This window comes from Ahaetulla prasina, chromosome 2 (assembly GCF_028640845.1).
Source record: "Ahaetulla prasina isolate Xishuangbanna chromosome 2, ASM2864084v1, whole genome shotgun sequence".
NCBI classification, from domain to species: domain Eukaryota; kingdom Metazoa; phylum Chordata; class Lepidosauria; order Squamata; family Colubridae; genus Ahaetulla; species Ahaetulla prasina.
This window is the reverse complement of record NC_080540.1, coordinates 267,861,614-267,887,863: the sequence shown is the minus strand read 5'-3', so window position 1 is coordinate 267,887,863 and position 26,250 is coordinate 267,861,614. Positions and strand designations below refer to the sequence as shown.

General features: G+C 38.2%; 1 protein-coding gene across 2 annotated transcripts; it reads right to left on the bottom strand.

The window, feature by feature from the left end:
• Positions 1-107: 107 nt before the first annotated feature.
• Positions 108-25,912, bottom strand: NAIP (NLR family apoptosis inhibitory protein). Of its 2 annotated transcripts, none has more exons than XM_058168886.1 (15): positions 25,795-25,912; positions 20,845-21,422; positions 19,477-19,576; positions 17,929-18,010; positions 17,424-17,472; positions 16,004-16,129; positions 13,890-13,989; positions 12,860-12,941; positions 11,192-11,249; positions 7,583-9,685; positions 6,524-6,700; positions 4,294-4,455; positions 3,410-3,496; positions 3,079-3,243; positions 108-2,001 (listed from the first exon to the last, which is right to left on the bottom strand). In XM_058168886.1, exons 2-15 carry the CDS (start codon positions 21,419-21,421, stop codon positions 1,637-1,639), a joined length of 4,233 nt encoding a protein of 1,410 aa, XP_058024869.1. In that variant the 5' UTR covers position 21,422; positions 25,795-25,912; the 3' UTR covers positions 108-1,636. The 2 variants fall into 2 exon arrangements, with proteins under 2 accessions (XP_058024869.1, XP_058024870.1); XM_058168887.1 differs by having other exon boundaries at positions 3,130-3,243.
• Positions 25,913-26,250: the final 338 nt, after the last annotated feature.

Genomic DNA, 26,250 nt, shown 5'->3' with positions numbered 1-26,250 from the left:
CTAGAATAGGTAAAAAGCATTTTTTAACACGATGGTCATGTTTCCTTTTATGAGTCTTCTATGGATTATACGCAGATGTTATATATCCTCACAACAGAACGCAGAAATGCATGCACTGCATGAATTAAGCTCACCAGAAAACACTCTGCTTTCCCTTTAGGATTTTAAAAGTCGCCTAAGGTATCACTACTTATTTCAATTTTGAAGTAGTAAAGAAGCCACAATAGCAGGAGAAGAGCCTGTTTTTCATCTCGCACCATGTCTCCTTTTATTGTGTGTATTTTGAACACACATTAGCAGTTACAGAACTACATATGAATCATATGAATCTATTTTACTAATCTAATGTATGTTTTATTGGCTAGCAGTATACCTAATAAATTACATAGACATGCATAATATATATATTACATTACATTTATTAAGATTATACTTAGGTTTCCCTTCTTAATAGATAGTCAGAGACAGAAAATCAACAGGGTTCTAACATGCATTGGGATGAGACTTGATCAGGATCACAAGACTAAAAGGAGGTAAAGCATGCCCAAGTTGTGAACTGAGTTTTAGATATCTTGAACAACATCATGACCTTATCCCTGAAGCTTATTATATTTTGAAAAAACAGCAGAAAAATACATAAAAAGATAAAATAACAATTGTAAAATTATTACCGTACAAGAATGGACATCTTAACAGCAGAAATGATCTACCAGTTGAGTGTAGCAAAGGAGAAAGAAAAAACAATTTATGGAAGCAGGCTAAATACTATATGGAATGAAAGTAGATATGTCTCAGTCAGGAAAAAATTGCTGTAATATGGAAAAAAATGCTGACAGATGTGACAAAGACGATTAAAATAGAAGTAATTCTTGCCAGATAGGCTTAGGATGGTAGTCTCCAACTACATGCTGGTTACTATTCCATCGATTTATAATCGAGTCAGAATTTCATATCAATTTGGACTACTTCAGCTTTCCCATCAATAGGAAAACTGGCCTAAAACCAGTTTCAGCAATATTGTCAGTGTATAAGACTTTATGAACTGGAATAGCCATAACAATGGGAACTGTTTGGTGACTAAGACCCAGGATTTGTTGTCAGCCATGTCAGACAGCTTGGAGCCTGGGCATAGCTTAATTTAACTGTTCTGTGTATATAAGTGTTTGTTTCTGTTCCTTGCTTCTACTTCTTGTCCTTGTCCTTGCTACTACTTCTCTCTACCACGTTGCAAGAGCTGCATGGGTATAGTATACATGCATCATGTTTCATATTGTATATAAAGACGTTTCTACTATAAATGAATCCTGCTGAATTATTTGCTTGTGTGCTGGCTGGATTGCTATAAACTGCGACAAATATAAAGAATTGCAAGTGGTATACAGCTATAATTGAACTGTAAGTAAATTATCTCAGCTGCCCATGTTAACTATGTCATGGAATTAGAGGGATGTGGCATCAATCAGGAAGTGCTACCAATACTGATAGGGAAGAGCTTTCAGACAAATGGGAATCTGGTTGTGGGGAAAAAATTACAGAATGATGACACTGGAATAAATTTTAAAACAAGTCAATAAATGGTGAGAATATATGTAAGGCATACTAATTAATATGGTACAGTGACCTACATTCCACTTCTTTATTCATTAATAATAGGTGCAAATGGCAATATAAATTTCCAAGTTAAGTTTAAGTCCTTTGCTTGGGGATGTTGTTCTTTCATAATCTCAAACATATTGAGATCCTTCTCATCGAACAACCAGCCAATCATGCTGATTGACCTGAGGTTGGGCAGTCGAGAGACACATTGGACAAAAGACTTCACGGTTGCTGCTTGGCATTTGATTTGATGTGTAATAAGGCGACTACAATCCATATTTTGTAAATCTGGCATGTTGGATAATGTTTGAAAGAAATTCCTCCAGGTCTCTTCAGTAATTTTATGGTTGGCTGAGAGGCATAGAAATTCAAGTTTTTGAAAACCTCCATCAGCAGCTACTTTTGCTGAAACAAAAACAAATAAAATGAAATTCTTTCAAAAGAAATTGCACATCATGGTATTCATGTCATGAATACAGTCTGCAAAGAATCAGTGCAGGTGGCATGGAAATTTTGGGAATTAAAAGCCACACATCTTAATGTTGCTAAAGTTGAGAAATACTAAATTATCCTAAAAAGGAAGAGTTTCCTCTTTATAATAAAAAGGAATGAAACTTTTGATATGATTCATTTGAACATAAAACATTGACTTAATATTTTAAAGGATTAGCTCTTCACTCAACATGACATAATGTTATTCCATGGTAGCAAACACTTTTTACAAAAAGAGGTTTCACTATCTTCTGAGAAAGTTAGAAGGGCTATTTAAGCCAGGGGTCTCCAACCTTGGCAACTTTAAGACTTGTTGGCAACTTTAAGCCAGCAAAGCTTGCTGAGGAACTCTGGGAGTTGAAGTCCACAAGTCTTAAAGTTGCCAAGGTTGGAGACCCCTGATTTAGGCAATGTCCAAATTCCTTTCCAGGGCAGGAATTTAAATGAAACCATCACAGACAAAGAGCTCTATTGCTTTCTGCAAGAAGGGAAAGGGGTTACAAGCATCAGTCTGTCGTGCAAAGAATGTATGGAATGTATGAGTTTATGGAATTAACATCAATTGCAAGAATTATTAATTCATAGATTAAAGAATTACAAAATGATCATCATTTGCACAATAATTCAATAATGTATGCGATACCACTGTGAGTTTTAACCCACACTTTAGGTCATGAGTATCCATAGCCAGTGATATCATTTGCATTACATTGTCTTTGAGTTGAACAAAATTATATATTTAGTTGCATCATGTAGTTGAAACAAACATCATTTACATCATTTGCCTGATAACATGAACATTACATAATTTATGTCAGTTACATGACAGGCTTTTATGTGTCAAAAGTTGCTCTAAGGGCTTTTAAAATGTGTTTGTCAGCTCCATGCTCATCTTAGGGATGATAGTTCAGCCAGGCCAAATTTATCAACTGGATGATGAACAGAGTATGGGCCTAATCTCTATAAAGATTATTTGTTTTAAGAACTTACCTATTTCCAATAGGCCTTCAGCACTTAAATATAGACTAAACTCCAACTTACGAAGATTTTGAAAATGGAAACATTGTTGAATAATCAATTTAGCTGCATGTCTTATTCCTTCTCCATTTGGTAGAACAAGTTCTTCCAAATTCATAAGCGAACGTAAAGCTAATGCTGCAAAGTAAAAAAAAACATTGGGTGTCTCCCAGGGAACCGTACTGTCTAGATAGACTATATAACCTGTTCAAGAAAATGCAACATCATAAATGCTGAATTTTCTAGACCAGCATTATACCAAACCTCAGAACATATTCATCAGGAATAAAAAGTTAAACCATACCCAGTGCTGTGGATACTTCCTTGTTTTCCAAATATAATCTTGCGAGATTCAATATCTTTAATGCTGTAAAATTTGGCAAAACAGCAGCTGCAACATAGGCAAATAAATAACAGAATAAATGAACAACTACAAACAGCTGCCTTCAATTCAAATCAACAGATTATATGATTAAAATATCACCAATACTTTTACAATAATAAAATGCTTTTTATCACTATTTAATATTCTTGTAATTTATTTATCTGGTTATTTTATGGCCAAAATCTGCAAGATGATGGGTGTGTCACCGCAATCTAAGCTCTATCCTTTTGTAAATGGATGTAATATCAATCTATGTACGAAAGAATATGGCTTTGATGACAATACTTGAGTCACCATCCTGCAGATTTTGACACAGACACTTCTGAATCTTCCAATTCATAGGACCGCTTGCTACATGAAAAGGAAATTGGATTATTTGTGGGAGTGAAGTTGGAAGAAGGAATGACCTTGAGTAGCAGAAGGAAGAGCCATTGCCAAAACAGATAAAAGAAATATCTCTTGTTTTCTCAGGTTACAGTACTGCCCTGACTCAAGTTTCAACCATTGTCTTGATTATCAGTTTTTCCTCCTTTTCCTCAGGGTCATTCCTCCTGTCCACTGCAGGCAACCTTTTATGGTGTGTTTTTTTTAATTACAAATACAACAGCATATCCAGCACTCTTATTTCATAGCAATGTGTGTATCAGAATAGAAGAAAAACAAACCAGATACATCATTTCCCAAGTATGTTCAGATCACCACAGAAGGCTATAATCTCTGAGATATATTTTAAATTAAGAACTATGAAGCAAAAGTGTAATTTGGTATTAATATTGCAAAAGTTTTCCATTAAATTTTCTTACTAAGGGCATACAGATCTTCATCTCCAACATTCAAGTCATTGAGTAGAATTTCAGTGAGCTTCTTGCAGGAAGACATTGCGTTCATAAGAGCTCCCATATCAGAAACAGTTGATCTTTGCAAACGGAAGAGAGAGAGATTTGGAAAGTTCCGTATGAGTTCAACTGTAAAGGAAAGAAAAAAGAAAAAACACATTGTAATGTGAAGGATTTTAAGTTACTTTTTGTTAGATATTGACAACAGTAGTCTTCACTCTGGTCCTGTTGTGTCTTGCCCGCCCTCAGAGCAGCCGGGGCCTTCTTACCTGCTCCCGCACACTGAGGAATGTATGCCTCCCGGTCCCAGTCCTGGCTCCCTGCCCACACAAACTGCAGAAGGAGAATCTCCCTGCCCCAGCCCTGACTCCATGCCCAGGCAAACGGAGCAGCTAGACCCCTCCCCCTCCTCCACAGCAGGTGAGCCTGAGGAGGGTTTATTACCAACAGCTGATTGGTGTGACCCTCGCATCAGAAGATTGGAGAGGCGGAGGCAACAGAGGGAAGGGAGGGGCAGGCCTTAATGAGTGCTGAGTCATGGAGCCACACCCCATGGCCTATATAAAGGATCTACTTTCTGGCAGTCTCTGAGTCAGGCAAAAGTCGAACTTATCTTGCTGAAGTCACTTACTGGTCTCCTGCCTGCTCTGAGGACTTTGCTAGGACTTTGGGCAGAGCTGCAGAGGCAAGCCTGATTCGGATTTCCCTGACCCAGCCGTCAGCGGAGGAGTGGGACACGACAGGTCCGCTTTTCAAGTGGGAAAATAGCTTGAATATGATTGGCTAGCTCTCCTGACAGCTCCCTATAAAAGGGCTGGCTGTCAGAGAGGCTAGTTGCTGGATTGTACATCCTTGTGAATAAAAGAGCTGTAGTTAAAGCCTGTCTCCTTTCTCTCTATCTACGAATCTAACACTTTTGAATTTAGTAGTGTCAGGTGTACAGTAGATTTTCTTCACGTTAGTTCAGAATCTATTTTACATGAGCATATATTTCACTTCTATTCCTTTTTTACCCTAGGCATGAGCAAATCTGCCAGTTTCATTTTCAGCTAGTTCCTCATGATATGAATTGCAAGTTTCTTCCAACCTGATTTCCACATTGGTCTATGATATGGCTATGAGGTAAAGGTAAAGGTTCCCCTCGCACATACGTGCTAGTTGTTGCCGACTTTAGAGGGTGGTACTCATCTCCATTTCAAAGCCGAAGAGCCAGCGCTGTCCGAAGACGTATCCATAGTCATGTGGCCGGCATGACTCAACGCCAACGGCGCACGGAATGCTGTTACCTTCCCACCAAAGGTGGTCCCTATTTTTTCTACTTGCATTTTTACGTGCTTTCGAAACTGCTAGGTTGGCAGAAGCTGGGACAAGTAACGGGAGCTCACCCCGTTACATGGCAGCACTAGGGATTTGAACCACTGAACTGCCGACCTTTCGATCGACAAGCTCAATGTCCTAGCCCCTGAGCCACCGCGTCCCTTTTATGGCTATGAAGGAAAAGCTAAAAACAAACATCTTATGTGTATTGTAGCATATATACTTTTTGTATATATATTTTTTTCTTAGTTAGCACCCCAGGATTTTGTGGCAATACAATCTCTTAATGATTATACCATTAACAGATGAGTATGCATTTAAAAATAAAATTTAAGGATGAAATACAGTGACTTTATTAAAATCCTCACATTCTTTTTAAGCATTTAACCCAATTTTTCTCTAATTAGTGCTTCCCATTAGAGGGAGGTCAAAAGAGATAAAAAAGGCAATTGCAACATCATGCTTGAGTCCCAACCCATTTGTATCTCTATTTGTTTATTTATTAAATGTGTAGACTTCCTAACACCACCACAGCTCTGGGTGATGTACAGTAGTAAAAAGTTTGGAACAATGCAATACACAAATGGATGCTACTGCTCTTAGTTACACACTTAGATTACTATCACATGATTGTGACTGCCTGAAGCCCCAGTGAATCCTCTTCACAAAAAGACTATCTGTTCCACTTAAGAGTCCTCTGAGCTGGACTTACTACATTCAGAAACAGGAACAAGAATTCTCAGTTCTAATATAACTTAAGAAAGACACATTTTAAAAGAATGGGGAAAGGGATAAAAGTATTACACCTCCCAGTTTTTCATCCATATGCAACCTGTTGTCCATCGAAAGTATTCTTGAATTTTATATACATAGCACTTACCGAGCCAGGCAGAACTTGTTTTAAACTGAATGTTACAGAGGATCAATTTCTCAATGTTATGAAGATTTTTGAACCCCTCTGGGATGGTATCAAATATATTCTGGCAGTCAGATAGATCCAATGAGAGTTCCTTTAAAAATGTGTATTTGTCCAAATTTGCAAAGAGTGTTTCTGAAACTTAAGAGGCAAACAGATAGTCAATACATTTATTCATACATTAATATGTAAATTACATTACTCAGGTTTATCATGAAATCCTGTGCATGCTTACTGTGAACACAGCAGGGGTGAAATGCTCCCGGTTTGAACTGGATTGCCCGATCTGGTAGCGATGGTGGCGGGTGGTTCAGAGAACCGATAGCAAAAATCCCTGCCCCACCCCTCGCCCATGCCCAGCTGCGCCACGCGATCATCAGAGGTTTGGTTTTTTTTACTTTTAAAAGCATTTTTTCTTCGGCCAAAAAAATGCTTTTAAAAGTTTTTTAAAAAGCCTCTGATGATCGCGTAGCTCAGCTGGGATCGTCAGAACACTTTAAAAGATTTTTTTTCTACAACTTTTTTCCCTCTGGCAATTCCATCTGAGTTGCCTGATCATCACAGGCTTTTAAAAGCATTTTTTTACAACCTCTTCAGCTGAAGAGGTTGTAGAAAAAATGCTTTTAAAAGTAAAAAAAAAAAGTTGGCCATGCCCACTCAGTCACATTACCCACCACCACCAAGCCACGCCCACAGAACTGGTAGTAACAAATTTTACATTTCACCCCTGGAACACAGTATTTAGTGTGTTTTATGGCAAGTTGGTTTGACATGCTTGCTAGACTTAAATGATACTTATTATTAAGTATCCATTATATCAAGCAAAATCAAAAGCAGTCCTCTCCTACCACCACCACCATTCTTCATGCAGGAACTTGGTAACCACTTATGTTGCTCCTAATTCTCCAATATTTCCCAATTTATTTATGAAAAAATATTTTTTGTAACAGGCACCTAGAATCTTGCACGATACAGCAATATTGAATATTGCATTATAAATCAAAGTAAAATCGATAGAAGTACCTGGTGCTGAAGCACTCCACTTAATGTCAAGGGATTCAAGTGAAGACATTGAGAGAAGTAGGTTTTCCTCCAGCTCATTCAGTTCAGTATCATTTAAGCTGCAGATTTTAAAAGACTTCAAGTTCTCTTCAATAGCTGTCTTGATATTCTCAAGGAGGCCTTTGCAATTTTGCAAATTGAGTTCAATATTATCAAAAAATGAGAAGAGCAATTTTAAATTCTGAATATCAGGAGCTTCAAGGGAAGTCATATGTCTGAAAACAAATTTCAGATATGGAATCTTCTCACGGCTTTTCACACCAAGAAATGGAGTTATTATGGAATCCGGAATCTGTCTGCATCTATAGGTCCTAAAACTATTAATATCATCTAAGTTTTCTTTTAGTTGCTGGTTAACATTACTGAAGAGTTGAAAAGCTTGAGTGTATATTGGTTCGACTGATGGAACCTTCAAGTTGAGAAAAGCACTTTCCGCTGCCACCATATCAATAGATTCCTCCCTTCCTGCAAGGGCTTCCTCAAATCTACTTGGTAAGAACAAACTTTCTGGATAATCCAGACATAATTTATGGATGGATCCACTTTTCAACAAATATAAAGGAACCTCTTTCCCAGTCAGAAACTCTAAAATCATATGTGCACAACTGGAAACCATATTGCTTTGATAAGCTAACTCAGTAGCAAATATCAGTACAGTTTCGGTGAATTTTGAGTGATGATATTCTGGAATCAAAGTAGAGGCAATGCTGATAAGCTTATATTGCTTTAAATTAAGGTCTGGAGTTTGCTGCAGATAAATATCATTATCTGAATGGCTTTCAGGTGACGTCTTGCAACCGAGTAAATTCAGTAGGTGGGATATTATTATGGGTACTGCTTTGGATGGTTCACTGCAAGCATATCTCAAAATATATTGGTAGCGCCCATTAATTTTTGCGAACGTGTTGATTTTCTGCAAGTATTCCAGGCCTTTATTTATATCTGCCTGTACATCTGAAGCCAGCAGCTCACTCATTTTTTGTCCTGCAAGAAATTCTTGGAAGGAAAGGTGGAAGAACTTATAGAGTGGCTGGAGCCTTTGGGCAGTAAACTTGCTCAGCAATCCAAAGTAGAGAGCTTCCTCCCCATTAACCCCAGCTTCAGACAGGTCTTTCTCACTGAAGTTAAAGAGGGATTTGAAGAGACCTTGTAAAGCTAATTCCCCACAAGCAGACATCACAGCTTTCATGCGATCCATTTCTTGAGGATATTTCAACAAGCTGTACAGCATGTAGGCTTTTAAAATGACCATGCCAGTGAATATATTGCCATTGGGATTCTGAGCCCAGTACGAGGCAAGGGCTGCAACAAAAAGGGGAGTCTTCAGCATGGAACGCATGGTCTCTTCACAGGACAATTGAATAAAAAATTCTTCTAAAAGCCGAACATTGTATGAAAATAGTTTTCTTAACAGATAGAGGGTGCTACTTAATGGGAATTCCAAAATACTGAGAAGAGTGTTTGCATGTTGGCGAATTCCTCTAACTTGGTGAGGACGAACTGCAATAACCAAGCAGTGTTTGTTCAAATAGTTCTTTTGAATCAAATCTTCGATTGCACAAGGAAGCCCAGTCATTTTGTCAAACTCATCCAAAAGGAACAGGACCTCGTTAGTTAAACTTTGACATAAGTTCTTCAGAGAATCTTCAGTCAAGGTCCCTTTAAGCCCTATTACCTGACTGCAGATAAGGTCGGCCAGACTTTGGTCACGTTGCCCAGAATTCAGGGACAAATAAAAAACTAACTTGAATCTGTTGAGTATGGGACAACATCCAGAGGCCCAAAGAATTGCTATTTTCCGAAGCAATGCAGTTTTCCCACTACCTGCCTCTCCTTCTATTACTGTAATGGAATAAAAGCTCTCCAGGACCTCAGGCAATGACAGCTGCTGCTGTGGTTGGTTACTGATGTCTTTGGAGACAATGGCCAGATCCCCGTAAAGCAATTTCAAGTCAACGGCAAAACGGGTGTGATCCCCAAAAGAAAGCGTTTTCCTGAAACTGAAACCATTATAAGCCTCTGAGAGCTTTCTTTGCAGCCATTCATGTTCATCCAGAGCAATGTCTATAAAAACAGAAATGAAATATTTGCCTTGATAAAGTTGATTTGACCTGCTTTAACTGTAACTGTTATTTGTAATTGTACATTTTCATTTAGTTGGCTGTTCTCCCGTTGGACATCCTATACCTATAGCAAAGCTGTGTCTTACTTGCACACTTCCTAGTGTTACTCTAAATGTGATGTACAGTATATATAAATGAGTAAAAAGTTAATACAGAGTGGGTTTATTTGTCTGCTACATTTGCTCTTAATTACCATGTTGCAAAGAGACCCAATCAAGGACATACATATTGCACATATAAATATACATCTGTATAAGTGAATGGTGAAATGGTGGATGAAATTTGAGAATTTGCCACTCTAATGTTTTCAAAATGTAAATAGTAATTTTAAAGCAATTAAATAATGCTTAATGTGAAGCACAAACGTGTGAAGTAGTTGTAAGAAAGATTCCAGCTCTCCATGAATATATTGGCATTATATATTTTGCAGGTTATAAGCAAAATGGAAATGCACATCAGAAATTAATCCCTTTGGTAAGATGAAACTTGAAGGAAAGAAGGTCCGGCAAGCAAATGTTGGTTTGGGAAACACCAAATAACTATCACATCCTCAATAATGATTCTCAAATGCCAACTGTATATTATTATTGTGGATTTATTCATTTATTTATTTGTTAAGTTTATGTCCTATTATCTCACCATAGGGCTACTCCTGGTGGCTTACAATAATAAAAAGGAAGAAAAATGAAAAGGCTTATAAACACAGGTAAAATAATAGAATAATAAGGTAAACAAAGACAAAGGAATTAGTATTCTGTCAGCTGCCCAGAGTTTGATACAAGATGAGCAGCTTTATAAATGTAATAAATAAATAGTTCTGTAAACTTAAAACTGTTTAATGGATAATTATGATAATTATTATAGCTCCTATGTGTGCAAGGGGGAGAGAGAGAGGGGGAGGGAGGGAGGAGGGGGGGAGAGAGAGAAAGAGAGAAAAACAACCAGGCAAGAAGTCAGGAGACTATAAGTCTCTCAGCCCTAGGAAAGAGGCAAGGGGCAAGCCAGTTCCCAAAACAAAACCCTTGCCAAGAAAACTGCAAGGACTTATCTAAGCAATCATCAGGAGTCAAAATTGGCTCAAAGACACCAAATTACATTATGATTATAATAAACTCATACTTTACTTTAGACCAGTGATCTGACACATATCAGGCTTCGTTTACAGTATACAATAAATTAACATCTACATAAGGCATCTCTTTTAATATCCAGTTGTGCAATGCACTTGACTGTATGCCCCTCATTTGACCTGAAAGCTTAGATATGCTAATTTAAATATAAACCTTTTAAAAAAACTGTTGAATCAGGGGACTGTATACAAATGCTACACAGGTGTATTTAGTGCAGGTTATTAGGCCCTGAATAAACTGAACATATCAGACGCTTATCTTAAAATTTAAGGCAAAATCTCTGTAATTCATGTCATTGCGTGTGGTAAAATACTTACTGGTCATGGCTGAGCTGACAGTTTCTATCTCATTCGAATTCTCATTGTAATATGTTTGCTAAAAAAAAAAAGCATGTTAAAATTCTGTCCTGTATAGCACTGAGAAGGACACTGTTTTACTTTATTAAATTTATGTTTGTTCTGTTTAGTCTAGTCCTGCTATTAGATACTAGTGTAGAATTTGAAGAGACCCCTGGGCATTCTAAAGGGAGGATGTCTTCAGAATAGTTGGTGACACCAACTACAGTCTATCCCATTAATTTCATATAAACCATTATTTCATGGATGACAAGACAGAATCTTGTGGAACATCATAGCATGAAAACCTTTACTGTACTGGCATGGCTCTTCCACATATGCAGACTAGGCAGTCACCATAGGGATTGCACACTGATTACTGTACATGATTCACCTGGGACACAGTTGCTGACAACAAATCGAGAACAAATCTAGAGCCACTACCACTACCTCAGTATCAACTTCTAAGAAGTAACACGCTCATTGTGACACTGAACCTTCTTCTATTTCACCTATTTACAATTAATGGTACTAAAAATTATATAAAGATCCAGCACAACCAGGGGTAAAATCCTACCGGTTTGGATCAGTTCGGGCGAACCGCTAGGGATTATGGGCATCAGTTTGCCGAACCGGTAGTAATTACCCCTCCTTGGCCCCATCCACACTCAGCTGGTCGCCCCTCACCTCTTCCGGCCGCTCAATATTCCACAGAATTCAATGTTAGATGCAGCAGAGAGAATGCTAACTTTTCTCCCTCTATTCAGAACGGAGCTGCTGCAGCCTGTCCCTTTAAGGTAGTCCCCAGGAAGGAGGGGACTAGGAGGGAACCATAAATGGATCAGCAGCTCCATTCTGAATGGAGGGAGAAAAGTTAGCATTCTCTCTGCCACAGAATTCAATGTTAAATGCAGCAGACAGAATGCTAACATTTCTCCCTCCATTCACAATGGAGCTGCTGCAGCCTGTCCCTTTTAAGGTAGTCCCCAGGAAGGAGGGGAGAGGGGAGCAACTGGAATGGAGCCGTTTTTGTGAAAGGCAGGAAAATGGGAAAGGGGATTTTTCTGCCTGTCATCCATTCCTCAATCTCAGCACAGACTGAGGGAAGGATGGTAGGCAGGAATATTCCCCTCCCCATTTTCCATTTGCGACAAGGAGTGGCTGGGAGGGGAGGGGCAAGGGATGAGCCCCTTGGTGTGAGTGATGTCAAGTTGGCCATGCCCACTCAGTCACATGACCTCCCCTCAACAAGCCATGCCCACAGAACCGGTAGAAGAAAAATTTTAATTTCACCCCTGAGCACAACCAATAGATGTTGTATTATATGTAAAGGAGGTCTTGCACTATATAAGATGTAAGCTAATTATATTAGCTAAATAAGAAATGTAGTATCCTTCTTTTAGTTTCTGAAAGTCTAGTATCCTTTATAAAAGCAATCACTCCCTCTTCAATGAAACTCACTCTTGTGTGGGTCTATACTGGCAATTTCTAACCAAAATCTAAAATTTGTGCACACCAGGGACAATTTCTTAGAATATTACAAAAAAGCAATTCTTGTTTTTCCCCCTGACACTTCTATTTATATAAATAGAAATTATTTTCTGTTGTGAAAAAGTTAACCTATCAAATCCTAGCTATCTTCTGTTTTACCTTTTCATGCTGTGACTCAGCCTCTGGTTGCATTTTGCTATTTTCTGATGATATCCGTCTTTCTGGATCCGATAGCTTACAACTAAAATGAATTTTTAAAGAATAGCTGTGTTAACCAAGATCAACTAAATGAACTGTATCAGATACCACTAGTATTTATATATGCTTAGATAGCGCACCATTGAATGGTTGAATCTTACTGTTTTATCTGGATATTCTAGCTGGCACTAACCAGTCTGTTTGCCTTAAGTTGCTTTATTTTTTTTCAAACAAATAAAACTGTACCTCTATTCCTAATAAAAATAAATAAATAAATAAATAAATAAATAAATAAATAAATAAATAAATAAATAAATAAATAAATAAATATCACAGCCTAGGATCCATCAATAGACTATGTGGTCTGCTCCAACCTAGAACCATTTCTGATGACTGAACTATAACCATCACCATTCCTAGCTATCTGTATGTTGTGCTAATGAAGATGATAGAAATAATAGCAATAGCAATAGCACGTAGACTTGCAGTATTGCAGGTTACTTCTGCTGACTGCCAGCAATTCGGCAGTTCGAATCTCACTGACTCAAGGTTGATTCAGCCTTCCATCCTTCCGAGGTGGGTAAAATGAGGACCCAGATAGTTGAGAGCCATATGCTGACTCTGTAAACCGCTTACAGAGGACTATAAAGCAAACCTTGAGCCAGTGAGATTCAAACTGCTGAATTGCTGGCAGTCAGCAGAAGTAGCCTGCAATACTGCACTCTAAGCACTGTGCCACTAAGGCTCGTAATAATAATCTGATACATGTGAAGAGCCTACACCTCTTTTCCACAAACTCCAAGTTGGAAGTTTATAAGGCTTTTGTATATCTCCAGACCATTAGAATAAATATCCAAATATTTATTATTTATTATTTATTATTTTATTCATTTCTATAAGAGTGGCAAGTATTTGTAACTTATAAACAAACAGTTATACCATTTTTATAAATTATATTGTAATGAGATAATTCAGTACAATCTTCACTTACTGAGGGAAAAATTTCACATGTTCTTCCCAAGGATCATCAGTTTCTTCCCAGTTTTTCACATACCCGCTACAGTAAAAACACTGTACAGTATCATTTTTACCTACAAAAAAGGCAATAGCAGTTCAACATTATGGGGTTTGTGTGTGTGTATATACACTCTGTGTGTGTGAGGGGGGAGATGCTGTCATCAATGTTTGATTAATCTTTTTCTTTAATTTTTATCAGAATCTGTAATACTCCCTTTTGTTTCAATTGACTTGTTAACACTACATCAAGATCATTAAAGTAATAGATATAATGCTAAATGAAAATCAGAAAATCAAAGCCTGCACTCTCTTACTTATAAGTAGAAGGAAGGGAACATTTATCAGAATGCATAGTATTGGTCCTTTTGGGGTGAGATGAGGAGAATTATTCATACTGTAAGGGAGGGTCATACATGAGAGTGATTATGAGAACTTGGCTGCTATCTAGAAGGACTAACTTGTCAGACAATATGAACAGATGATGACACCTAGTTTGCCAGGAAATGGGGATTGGAATGCCATTGTTTGGCCCACGTATCAGGTAGGATCAGTGCAACTTTTGTCCTGATTGACTTACACATACTTAAATGGAAGACCCTCTTCTCATTTTTAAATGTGTAGCTTTTCTTGTAAATAAACAACTTGAGGACCTAATACAGGGAGCCAACTGTTTTTGGTCCTGGGAATACATTTTATGATTTTGGGACTGAGAGCTATAGGCTATAGGAATGCCATAACATCATCAGCTCAATAAGACAAAATGTTAAATGTAGTTTTACAGAACAGAATGAATATATTAAGGTCATAGAGACTTAGGACATCAATGTTGACTTACATTTTAGAAAAACAATAATCATTAAAAACCACACCATTAACAATTAACAGCTTCCCAATGTTCGTTCATCAATCTTATGCAGTAAAGGACTGAGAAAGATCGGTGCCCAGTATGAGGTTATGTGGATTCCAAGAATAGAATAGAATAGAATAGAATAGAATAGAATAGAATAGAATAGAATAGAATAGAATAGAATAGAATGTGTGATTAGACACACAAGAGTCTCTGGACAGCTCACAGCAATAAAACTATACAAACATAAAACCATGAAAAATATAACACTAAAAGCTAAAAACCAGGTTACTTAGTCATCCTAGAATGCCTTGACAACATTCCAAGGCTCCTATCGCTTTACCTCAGCGAGTGGGTGAAGAGCTAGGTCTTCATGGCCTCCATTAGGCAAATACCAATTCAAGAAAATGTATATATATATATCAAGGTAGATCACTTATGTTAAATTCCCATCTCCTTTTTATGACACATTTGTATATGCTTCCTTAAACACTTAAACACAACATACATAGAGCTAAGCCCTTAACCAAGCATAATTTCTTGATTTTAATGAATAGCCTATGAAAGCCTGAAAAAAAATGTCCTGACACTTGAAGGAATTCATTATTTAAAGTCAAAGTGTCTCTTAAAGTAACTGCTCCTTTGTTGAGGCTTTCATAAAACTTGAAAAAAATTGAGCTGCTTTAATGAGTACTACAAAAGTGCTGTGTTCACACTTACTCAAAGCTGAAGTTATTTTCTTCTTAGTCTTTTTCCAAGCATGCAGAACCTCATCAAATAGTAGTAAGATTAAATATTTAGAGTGGTGCAGTTAATGTTTAACTGTACATCAATGTTTCTCAATCTTGGCAACTTTAAGATATGTGAACTTAAACTTTCAGAATTCCAGGAACTCTGGGCATCTTAAAGCCACCAAACCTGAGAAACACTGCTTTATATACAAGGAATTTTTAAAAAATTAAAAACAAGTTTCCTAGATAGCTGAATTAAAATTTATTCAATATAGCCATCATTTTAAAAACCTGTCTTTTGATTTGTCTTAAAATAATGTATAAATGTTTCCAAAATATTATTTAAAACAGTAAAAGAATACTAAAATGTGGAATTAGAAAGAGAATGTGATTATTAATTAGAACTGAATGCAAATATGAAAATTTTAACCAAACTCCAATAACACTTTGCAGACATTGGTAAATAAAGGTAAGATTATTGGGGGGGGGGAGAAGCAATAAGGGACTTACCTGTATAGAAGAAACCTACTTTAGCCAGAATTGCTGGATCAGCATGTGCATCTTGTGGCCACGTTTTGAAAGATTCCAGCCGAATCTCTTCATCCTTATAGATGTTCAGAAAGGGTTCTAGGTCCTCTTTTGCAACCAAAAACATCACAGAGTTTAGGAATAAATGCCTGAGATATTGTCAAGTAGACATATTTTCATGATTTATAATAGAGAAGAAAGATGTAAGCTGTTTTTAAAAGTCCCAGGAAAACTGTAAATAAAGAAAACTGAAATGTCTTTGAATATTAGTAGCTTGGCTTGGTAGTTATCAAAGGTGGGTTTCAGCAGGTTCTGGCCAGTTCTGGAGAACCGGTAGCAGAAATTTCGATTAGTTCAGCGAACTGGTAGTAAAAATTCTGACCATCTATTCTCTGCCTCCCAAGTACCAGTTGATCGGGAGGAAATGGGGATTTTTGCAGTATCCTTCCCCTGGAGTGGGATGGGAATGGAGAGTTTACAGTATCCTTCCCCTGCCACACCCACCAAGCCACACCCACAGAACTGGTAGTAAAAAAATTTGAAACCCACCATTGGTAGTTATGTTGTTATTTGAGTTCTGAGCTTGGCAATTTGGTTGCAAACGTTTCATCCCCATTCAAGGAGACATCTTCAGTGTGCTTATCCAAAGTGCACTGAAGATGACTCCTAAAATGGGGATGAAAGGTTTGCAACCAAGTCGCCAAGCTCAGACCTCAAAGCAACAACATAAAGAAAACTGAAAATCATCAGTTGTATGTCTGCTTTCATGTGTACAGAGACATTTATACAGCATTCACTATTTATGCAAAAGATGAGATTAGAGAAGAAAATTATTTTGAGTTAAATTGTACTCCATCATGAGTTCTTAATGAAAAGTGTTTAAAATAAACACAGTGCTAAGTAAATAAATAAGCAGATTTTGAAATGTTTCAAAGCTTTGACAAAACAATTAACTGGACAATGTTATCTGTTGCAATCAATTCCTACCCTGTCCACACTGAAATGATATATTTGCTTTGCGTAGACATCTACATGATCACAACCACTGATAGCAATTCTACTATTATATCCATAAGAAGCCAAAGAAGTATGTGATTCTATAGAAACTGATTCGATGTTCACAAGCAGATGGTTGAATTTTCATTGGTGAAGATCTATGAACACTAAAAATTAGTTTTAGCAGGCTACAATAGGAAAAGGGAACTCATAATGCAGATCACATGGCATTTTGGATCTCGTGACCATTAGCATGGTCTTGCAGTCTCATATTCTTCAGATGTTTTTGATAACAAGATCCATAATTGGCAATGAGGCCAATGGTAAAGTTTAAACTTCCAAAATATCTACGCTGCTTCCTTGTGATTTAAATCACAGGCCTAGAATTCTATTTCCATTACTGTACCTGGGTCAGAAGGTACACATTTCCTGGTAGATGCTGCAAAATGCTTTCCCTAAAAAAAGAAAAAGAAAAAAATCCCGTTAAAATTACATATATTCATTATTTTGACAATAAGTTCCACTGATGCTTTGAATTCAGTTTATAAATACTGTACATAAATTGCTAAATTTATATACAGTATTAAGTTCCTTTTTTGATCTGCCATGTGTTTCTATTTTGACAAATAACTATGTCTTGAATAGGTGCAGTTTTCTCCCCTTTGGTAGTCTTCCAATTAGGATTGTTCTGACTCTTTTTCCCCCCAGATTAGCTAACTGCTGCTTTAATTTCCCACAATACTCAAACATTCTAACTTTTAATTTTGTGAAGGAAGAGAACCTAGAGAAATATTTTTCATTGGGTTTAATTAGATTTTCCAAGCCAAAAATTAAGACCTTGAGGATTATCTCATTAAGAGTAGCCCCTTAAACAATCATGTTTCAATAAAATAAAAATGAAAAAAGAATACCGTCATGCCAAAAAATCTGCAATAACTTTGAATATACTGTTTAATTTCATCTCTGGACTTCTTCCTTTGAAGAAATTCACACCTATAAAATAATATAATAGTAATTTATATATTTTAGATTATTGTAACAGATATGAACAATTAATGAAATTTCAGTTTGTCCTGGCATTTGACCAAGAACTTAAAGCACAAATGTAAACATGTAGTAATGGGTACACTATATTGTGGAGATTTTCTACAATGAGCAAATTGTTGTTCTAGTTTTTATTCTCAGAATTCTTACATTTTTTTACTTGAGAACTAGCATACAAATATCCATGAACAACGTTCCTCTAGCTGGTGTCTACCAAAAATGTTGGATTATAAATTCCACTAACTGCTGTTGCAAGTTCTTGGCAATGCTCTCTGGCAATGATTATTATCGTCCAAGATATTTTGAGGGTATCAGGTTGGAATTTTTCCCACTAGAAATGAATGCATAAATGTATCTATTTATAGTATTTACTTTGTCTTTCTAGTAACGAAACTGCTATTTTGAAATCTGACTACCATTCCAATTTTCCGAATGGTGGTGATAGAAGATGGAACAGTGATAGCTTGGGATTGTTGATGGTGAAAAGGATTGTTTGTTCTATCTGTTCATCCCAAGCAATCCAGAGAGAGTCATTTGTTATATGGGAATAAGAAGCCAATCAGCACCTTGGAAGGGCAGGAATGGATTAGGATAGCCTGCCCTAATTTTCCAAGCACCCCTCCAGTCTACAGTCTACATAGAAAAATTATGTTTTCTCATTCAGCATTCCTTTGTTTTTACTTATACAGTAATATGTTTACGTAATGACATAAATTTCATCATTGTTACTGATGTATAAAATATTGGGTTGGATCAGGATCTGACCAACTCTTACCTATAAATCCAACCACGATGGGAATTTAGTTTATATGCTCAGCTAATTATGCTCTTCACCTGCTGTTTTTAATACATAGCATTGTTCAAATAAAAAATAATGCCAGTTTATGTTAACATAAGCATACCTAAGTAAATATTTTAAAACCTATTAAAACTGTTTGAAATGTTACATTTAAAAGATACTCTTCCAGGATGCAGAGAGGGTAAAATTCAATTTAATTTCCAAAAGGACAGTGTTTCACAGACACAGAGCAAAAAAGACATTCTAACAACATTTTTGCAACTGAGAATGCATATGAAATTTGCATTTCTATACAAGTAACCAAAAACCCGCACTGCAATGTGGTTTACAATGAGTACTGAATTATCTATTCTAAGGCTATATTACTATCACCCTACAATGATTGGTGCTTTCCTTTGAGGATAATCAGGAGTCATGGTCAGCAAACAAGCTTGTGATTGGTGATCACAGATCAAAGATACTATTGGCTCTTCTGCTCATTTGGATATCTTGAATTTGCTTCAAGGGATCTGGTAGTGGGGTCACAGCTGCTGGGAATATAACTACAGTACTGCTATCGTCAATATTAGAACCAGGAATATAAAGGGATTGTGAACTTGTCTCGTGTATTACTCACTCAGGAAACCATTTTGCATGTTCTTTCCATGGATCATCACCTTCTTCCCAATTGCCCAGACATCCAGAGCAGGCAAAACACTGAACTGTATCTTTTAGGCCTGCATGAAAGACAATTACACAGAACTGAGCTATTCATCTGACTCTTGGTACTTTGAAGCTATCCTTCTGGAAGACAAAACAATATAATGAGAATGCCAAACAAGCAGAGAATTGTATTAATAGTGAAAGCTATATTAATCATCCTTGTTTATGAAATCCAATAGATTCATCCTGTATGCATAGTATGTATACAAAATGCTACATTGAATTTATAGACTTAATTGTAGCTTCTACTGGATACTTATGGAACAAAACATGTACACTTCTACGCTGGCCAAGGAAAAATAGCAATAGTAATAGCACTTAGACTTATATACTTTACAGCACTTTCTGTGCAATTTATAATGTCAGCATATTGTCCTCAACAGTCTGGTTCCTCATTTTATCGACCTCAGAAGGATGGAAGGCTGAGTCAACCTTGAGGACTGAACTCCAGGCTGTGGGCAGTTAGCCTGCAATTCTGCATTCTAACCACTGCTCCACCAGGTCTCAAACACCAGGACTGTTTGTTTATTGGTCTTGCATTGCTGCCAAACTTACATACAATAACACCGGATGGCTTACAAACAGCAGTCAAAAACATAAAAAAGAATAATACCACCATTTAAAACAACAACCCTCTTGGTGCCCTAGACAATTCTTTTGGTCCATGGGCTTATGGTCCAGGCACCTCCTGGAGAAAATAAATAAGCCAAAAAGCCCAGTTAATATAAATGAGCTGCCAGAAACACCAGTAAGAAGGCTTGTTTGGATTTGTGGCTTGGTGTACAGTAGGAATAGTGCAACTGATAAAAATAAAAATGGTAAAAATTTCTCAACAGCAAAAAGTGTTGGAAATGTGGTACAATTAAAGGACAGCAAACTGTGGCAGTATTGTTTAGTAGCCCATTAGCCAAATTTTGCATCTCAACAAAAACTTGTAATCAGTGGTGAAATTCAAAATTTTTTGCTACAGTGGGCATGGCTATAGTGGGCATGGCAGGGGAAGGATACTGTAAAATCTCCATTCCCTCCCCACTCCAGGGTAAGGTCACTGAAAAATCCACATTTCCTCCCGATTAGCTGGGACTCGGGAGGCAGAGAATAGATGGGGCGGGGTCTGTCACAAGTAGTATTTACCGGTTCTCCAAACTACTCAAAATTTCCGCTATCAGTTCTCCAGAACTGGTCAGAACCTACTGAATACCACCTCTGCTCATAATGTTTCATGTTCTCTTTGCAGCATGGAAATTTTAGAGATTAGAAAATAAATATGCTTGGGGATTACCTGTAAAGAAAAATCCAGCATTAGCTAGTAAAGCAGGCGGTATTTCTTTGCAATAAAATGGCCAGTTGGTGAAGGATTCAAGTCTTGACTCCATTTCTTTGTGCTTATTTTTTACTTCTAAAGAATTGTTCTCTGGATTCTGTACTCGAATGTCATACTTAGAGATGTTACCAACCTCTTTGCCTAAAATAAATTTGCAACTGGACCATAGCTTTTTATGTTCCTCAAAAGGTGACCTTTCAAGACTTCTTGCAAGCAAAACTAATCCACAGCAAAAACATTGTATTGCAGTCTTAACACCGGTGTAATAGAAGCCAGCTGCAGCCATTTCTGAGGGTGCCCAAGATGATTTACAACCATTAGGTAGGGAGAGGAAAGTTTTTAACCTTTTGGCTTCACTTCTCATTGTAGGATTAAACCCTCTTTGCTGTTCCTTGCGAATTTGCCGGTATTCTAGCTCCATTTCTTCCATAAGTTTGCTAAAATTAAAATTTGCTTGAGAAAAAAAACCCTCAATATAAGTGGAATCCAGCTCTGAAATGTTACTGATATCGGCAGAAGTCTCTTGGGCAGCCATTCTACGATATTAAAAACAAAACAAAATTGTAAGTCAATATATCATAAATGATTTGGGCTCTGAAATTACATACTTCATTGCACAGAGTAATAATAATTATGGTGTTTATTTTTTTCCAAGGAGTCAACAGAAAGTAGTATGGGTCTGCTATCACAAGTAGTACATTTTGCTACTTTTTTTGAGCAATACTTATTACATTTTTTAGTGCACAGCCAGATTGATTAATCAAGACCTTTTTTTACTGCTAGCAACCGGATAGTTTTTCTCCATGATAATTTTTCTCTTTAACCTGTTCTTTCATGTCTTCCAATGATACACTCATTGCCAACTGTAAATGGGATAGCCGGATAACAAGTTTAAAGTATACTGTAATCCACCAGTCCTTGAGGGGGCATAAATCTGAGTGGTCTAAAATTTGCTGCCCTAACAGCTGAGTCCTATTTCCAGGATGGTAAAGGGTGCTGCTGTCTTATAGTTTTAATTCAGGAGAAGTTATGGAAGACAACTGGTTGGTTTCCTTCTCCTCCAACTGAGCTTCAACTGCTAGCTGAAAAAACAACTACTCTACCCATAATACCCGCTAAAGAGTGTCTAGGGGAATGAAGGTTAAAATCTAGTCAAATCCAACTCTAGGGGGCAGTCAAATCCATCTAGTCAAATCCAACTCTAGGGGGCAGTGCTTATGTCTCTTAGCCGAGGGAGCCAGCGTTGTCCGAAGACACTTCTGTGGTCATATGGCAAGCATGACTGTACCCTGAGGTACACGAAAGGCTGCGACCTTCCCACCAAAGTGGTACCTATTTATCAACTTGCATCTGCATGCTTTTGAACTGCTAGGTTGACAGGAGAATGAGTGTTGGGTTTAGCCAATTATCAAGTTGCACATCTAGCAGGCTGCAGGATCAGAAGTGCTCCATGCCTCCAGTTTGTGAGCAAGACTATTTCTGAATATGTGACACATTGTCTTTTCAAAGAGTTTGCTTTCTGTTTCATTATGTGTTCATCCTTTACTGTTGCAACATGACAGCTGGGTCATTTTTGGAAACAGATTTAGCAATTTTTGAAAAGCACATTAGAACTGTGTTCAGGATTGTCCTGGATGATAGGTTACAGGCATGAAGGAGGGTTTCCAAGTAATATCAGGAGAGCATCTACCCTCCTACTTGTATCTATCCTCAGTACCAGGTCTAGGAGTTTTCAGCTCAAACCCTTCACCTCGCCTGTTTCTCCTTAATTTATTTATTTATTTATTTTATTTTGTCACACAGTATATATAAGCTTTTTATTAGCCCCAAACTTTTCTCCTCAGTTGGACCTCCCCAAGTCTTTTGCCCCGGCACATTGGCCATGGCCCCTCCACTCCAGTCCCTTCACCGGGGCCCATTCATCAAAGTATAGTTTGCATCAGGCTTTTGGCCATCCAGGACAATTCGAAGCCAGCCAATTGGTGCAGGGACTCGGGGACTTTAAGAGTGGAAGAGCAGGGGCTGCAGTTCAAAGGGAGGCTCAGGAGGGCCAATAACACCTCCCTTTGTCCAAAGTGCCTGAGACAAGGGCTGGTTTGTATCTCTTTGCCACAAAGGATGGGAGGAAAGGGAGGCTGTAGAGGATGAGGGATCCATCAGGTGGGGTTCCCAGGGCCTCTCCCTGTGAAAGAGGAAGCTGGGAGAGGGCAAAGGTATTTCATCCCCAACTGGGGCTGCCCTGGTTAGTAATGCTTGGGGCTCTGACCCCCCACCCTACCACGAGCTGCTCACCTGTCAGTTTGAAGCCTCCCGAGGCTGCCGAGAGCAGCACAGGAGTGGGTGTGGGAGGGGGGCTATAAAAGGCAAGTGATCCATCAGGTGGGTCTTTTGCAACCAGCTGGTGGGAATTGCTGGCCTGATCTTTTGATTTTCCTTCTCCTGGTTTCTGAAGACCCACCTGTTCCAAGAGCCCTACTTTCCTCTAACCCCCATCCCCACCTCTTTGTTCCCTCTGCTTCTCCCAGGTTTCTGGCAGTGCCCAGATGGCAATCTTTGTTTGGCATTCTGGACTTCAATCTTGCTCGGGTGCTGAGCAGCAAGAAAGGCTGTGCTTGTTCCTTGTTCGGGAAGTGTCTGTACCTGCCCTTCCTGTGGTCCTTTGTCTGGATGGAGCAATGCCAGGAGAATGGGGGTCTATCCCACAGTCTTCTGCTTCTGGGGGGCACTGCTCCTGATCAGCACTATGAGTAAGGATTTTGGGAAGAGGGGAGGATGCATTTGCTAGTTCTCTGAAGGAGTCCAGGGGGGCCTGCTGCTCCCTGCCCTGAAGGAGAGACGCCCGTTCATTCAACCATTCAACCATTCATTCAACCATTCTGGGATCTGGCTGTGGGGCTTCTTGTGTCCCCCTTATTCGTAGGCTATGTCAGGGAGGTCAGCTACTTCCGCTGGCCATTGAGGGACAGGCTCAAGGCCAGGCTGCTTGCAAGGATGGAAATGGAATAAGGAGCAACACTAATTCCAATAGCTTATCCTTTGCTCTTTCTCTGCTCACATTCCTTTCCCCAAACATCACTGGGAGGGCTAAAACTCCCGGTCAGGGTGGACAGTCTTTCACTGGAATTCAAAAGGGATACCTGGGGTCTGGCTGTGGGGACACTAGAAGCCCCACAGCCAGACCCCAGAACGGTTGAATGAATGGGCGGCTTGCCAGCAGAGGAGAAAAGTTTGTAGATAATAATGCAGAGATGAAAACCTTAAGGAGAAACAGGCAGGGCAAAGGGTTCAAGCTGAAAAGTCCCATTCCGCCCAGTACCTGAGGCTACCAGTCTAGGAGGAAAGAGACAGGATTCATCCAAAGCCAGGAAATTACTCAAGATTTTGCTTATCCCGGCATATTACGAACATTCACTTGGTGGCCTTTTAGTTTCTGCTAAAAAGCATTTGCAAGTTACTTCCTCCACTCCCTTTCTCCCACCCATATAAAAACTCCTGTGCCTCATTTTTCTAGTATGAGTGTAGTATGTCTGACCAATGTAGATATAGCAATTTTTAAAAAAATACTAAAAAAAGAAATATCAATGAAATTTCTTTTAAAAAGAACTTACATTGATATAGAGGTAGATTTTGTGCACACAGTATTTATGCGTGTTCTCTCATCATTTTTTCTTGTTACTTGTTCAATGCAAAAACAAATTTCTAGGACATTTTCTTATGTGTGAAGAAGAAATGTTACTAGCAATTCAAATTTCAAATCCGAATCCAAATTAGAATTATAACCACCTTTGGGCTCCTTGCTGTGGTACTAATAAAATTCTGGCATTAAAAGAAACTTTTATTCTCACCAATGCAGGCGGTGTTCACTATTTCTCAATGTTTACAGAAAACATTTCAAATTAACATCACCTCTCTTTCCCTTTGAATTTGAACTGTTCATGAGCTCAATTAAAGTTGAAACTTAATGAGGGCAAAGAATGGTCTGGGATAGATATATGACATTGCAATTGAGACAAATAGCAACAACTGCTTCATTTCCAAAGAAAAATATCAAAACTGACACTGAATGGAACATACAGAAAAAAGATATGAGGAAAAAGGAATAGGTTAGGTTAGGTTAGGTTAGTTTTATTAGATTTCTATACCGCTCTTCTCCCGAAGGACTCAGGGCGGTTCACAGCCAGCATAAAAACAGAATTCACAATAGTCATAAATAAATTAAAAACAATATAAAATCTAATTAAATTTTGGCTAACAATTAAGAATCTTTAAAATCAAATAATAAAACCCCAATTAAAAAACAACACATTACACACTAGGCCAGCCCTGCGCGATGAAACAATAGGGTCTTGAGCTCGCGTCGGAAGGTCCAGAGGTCGGGGAGTGATCGTAACCCCAGAGAAAGCTTGTTCCAGAGGGTAGGAGCCCCCACAGAGAAAGCTCTCCCCCTGGAGGTCGCCAGCCGACACTGTTTGGCTGACGGCACCCTGAGGAGACCCTCCCTGTGGGAGTGCACAGGTCGATGGGAGCTACCGGTGGCAGCAAGTGGTCCCGTAAGTACTCCAGTCCTAAGCCATGGAGCGCTTTAAAGGTAGTTATCAACACCTTGAATTGCACCCGGAAGATGACCGGCAACCAGTGCAGCCTATGCATATTTCCATTTTATATTGTCACTCTATTCTTTGACATTGTATATTAAATAATGTCATTCATTCTCAAATATAGTTCAGTTTACTTCCAGATGTTTCATTACCCAAACTAGGTAACATCGTCAGGAATGTCATCTAGTTTGAGTAATGAAACATCTGCAAGAAAACAAGGAAGCTCAGAGAGCACCAAGGACTCCTTATTTCAACCCTGAGCTACAAATATCTTCCTTTATTGATAGTTCAATTTAGCACTGGAACTTACCTGTTTCCAGGTCCTGATTCACGGACAGTTGAAATGAGTTGCTTCAGGAAAAAAGGATCTCTCAGCCCACATACCAAAAGAAAACTCTTCCTTTACAGGAAACAGGAAGTAAGAAAAATGGACTTTCCTCAATTGAGAAATATATCCGTGGAAAGCAAAACAAGGGCAGAACAGTTTCTGTTGGGTAGAAATGACTTTATTGCTGGGTAGAAATGACTTTATTGCTGGTGGGGGATGGGAATACAGAGATTCTTAGATGAAATTGATTATCTAAATCAGGAGTTTTCACACTTTTCCAAGCCATGGAACTTGTTAAAAAAAATTCCTGGAACCCCAATCAAAAGTTAGTATTGATGATACAAATTTGCTAATAAAATGAAAAGTAAACTGTTTATTGCACATGACAAAAAAACAAAAATAAAAGTTGAGTTTCCATTATCAGAGTGTGTTTTAATG

What these genes read in the sequence shown, in the direction of transcription:
- NAIP (XM_058168886.1), bottom strand. Translation starts at nt 21,421, where the DNA reads ATGGCTGCCCAAGAGACTTCTGCCGATATCAGTAACATTTCAGAGCTG. An exon ending in TGTCAGCTCAGCCATGACCA is followed by an intron (nt 9,686 to 11,191) that starts GTAAGTATTTTA and finishes CTGTTTTTATAG; the next exon opens with ACATTGCTCTGGATGAACAT. An exon ending in TGAAGGCCTATTGGAAATAG is followed by an intron (nt 2,002 to 3,078) that starts GTAAGTTCTTAA and finishes TTTTTGTTTCAG; the next exon opens with CAAAAGTAGCTGCTGATGGA.